The 1,964-nt window shown below is 52.6% G+C and overlaps 1 protein-coding gene across 1 annotated transcript; it reads left to right on the top strand.

Moving 5' to 3' along the window:
• Nucleotides 1–598: 598 nt before the first annotated feature.
• Nucleotides 599–1,221, top strand: DICSQDRAFT_176155 (uncharacterized protein; the record flags this gene model as incomplete). Its single annotated transcript, XM_007371916.1, has 2 exons — nt 599–631; nt 709–1,221. 2 exons carry the CDS (start codon nt 599–601, stop codon nt 1,219–1,221), a joined length of 546 nt encoding a protein of 181 aa, XP_007371978.1.
• Between the last annotated feature and the right edge of the window lie 743 nt (nt 1,222–1,964).

Here is a 1,964-nt window from a genome sequence, read left to right as displayed (position 1 = left end):
AGAGCATGGTCCTTCCTATATAATGCTGACTCTAAATATTTGGCAAATATTTGGTGGAAGGGGAGTACCCTCCTCCCCTTGCTCCCTACATACATCCCAACTATTTGGGGATCGCCTCAAATATCTGGGAGGGGCATCTCTCCAACCCTCTCAAATATTTGGAGGGGCCACTATAACATTTGGGCGAAATAATTCGCGTTTTACTATAACTATAAGGAGCGAAAAATTTATTTGACTGATATCCCTGCGATCCTGTTCAACATGCTCAAGCAAACCCCCATGGGCCAACGGAATTTGTTGGAGGAGACGTAGCCGACGAGGGCAACACGATCGCCGAGTTGTTCTCCATTTACTGTGTATGTTCCTTTGCTTGCGGTGGCTAGAATTCAACGACCTCAAGTGTTTATTCTCTAGTACCTGAAATGCGACAACCCCAACGCCGCAGCCGTAATCCACGTTCCCTTATCTGTAGAGACACGCCTCTCGAGACCCAAATGCTCGGCTTGTCGTTCGCGGTCGGCAACACCATTCCAACGATCGCCCTACGGCCGCCCAGCTCCCCCTCGTCTCTGGCGACTCGCACTCCCAACCGCCGGAGATGAAAGCCCCGAGGGAAGAGCAGGAGATAGTAGTGTGTCGCAGCAACCGGCCTGTGTTCCCCGGTCGTCCAAGCACCGTAGCAGCGAAGACAGCGACTGGGAATCCCAGTCGTCCGCGTCGGAGACGGACGGGGAATCCCAGCCCCCACCTCAGAAGAGCGCGAGGACGGCCCTTGCTCCAATTCACGACGTCGTGCAAGCGACGGAGCCGGTTGAGCCCTCTCCAGGCGCTTCCTCCTTCTCTGCTGTCTTCCCCAGGGCTTACATCGTGCCCAGCACGCCCTTCCCTGATGCTGGCCCATCCACGCTGGCTCTGACTGCTGTGCTGGAAGACAACGGCAGCGTCTGTCTTGTCGACGGTTGCGCTGAGCGACTGTATGTGAGCGCGCAGGACAAGGCGGTCTCGCACCTCGGCACACATCCCAAACAGTTCATTGTCGGACGACCGTGCGTGGTGGCGGGATATGACACCACCTGCAAAACCGCACAGATGATCGGTCATCACTATGTGACGACCAACCTGCATGCGAAGACGTGGTGCATGTATTGTGGCAAGGACTTCAGTCAGTCGGACGCCGCGTTCTCACAGCAGGCTCTCTGTCCACCACCTGCCCCCATGTGAGCAGGTCCCCGACATATCTTCTTTATCCCTTCCAGTATGCCGTTAGAGTCTGAGATTTCACGAAATCCAGACGACCCAGCGATGAGCGAGCCAAAAGGCCTCGAAAGAAAGTCCGTTGGCGCCAACGATACGATCGCGGAGGTGCTCCTCGATTACAAGTACAAGGTATGTTGCTTAGCTTGCGGTGGCTGGAGCCTCTGAAAATGATATGCATAACTCCAGCACTGGAAATCCACAAAGGCAATAGCAGTACCAAACCGCCCATCCCGGTCCACGCCCTCAAACTGGTTGCCGTTTAGGGTAAAGTTTGAAAGTCGGAATAATGAACCCGGTGTTTATTAACAGGTTATTAACATGTTAATTAACGGTTCAAAAGCCCAGGGGTCTATCAGCCCGGTTATATATTGTTCAAAAGTCCGGTCGGAGGCTGTAGGCGTAAGATACCGAGTTCAAGGTAGATGGCGAGGTTAATCTCCGTGCCTAAGCCTTGCGCATGCTTTTGTGCGACCCAGATGATGGAGACAAGGATTACAATGAGGATAGGGTAGCAGATTGCGAGCCAGGCAAGATGATAGGACGCGTGGTGATCATCGATTCAATACGACTGTTAATAAACCTCGGCGGCGTTAGAAAATCTTCTTAACAGTTAATAACACAAGAGTTAATAACAGTTATTGATCCCGGTTAGAAACGGCCTGATTCGGGGCGCCTGTTCATAACTCTCTGTTCGAAAACGATTCTTT

Source organism: Dichomitus squalens, assembly GCF_000275845.1.
Source record: "Dichomitus squalens LYAD-421 SS1 unplaced genomic scaffold DICSQscaffold_469, whole genome shotgun sequence".
Taxonomy (NCBI): domain Eukaryota; kingdom Fungi; phylum Basidiomycota; class Agaricomycetes; order Polyporales; family Polyporaceae; genus Dichomitus; species Dichomitus squalens.
Note: the sequence above shows the minus strand (reverse complement) of the source record. Positions and strands in the feature narration are given on the sequence as shown.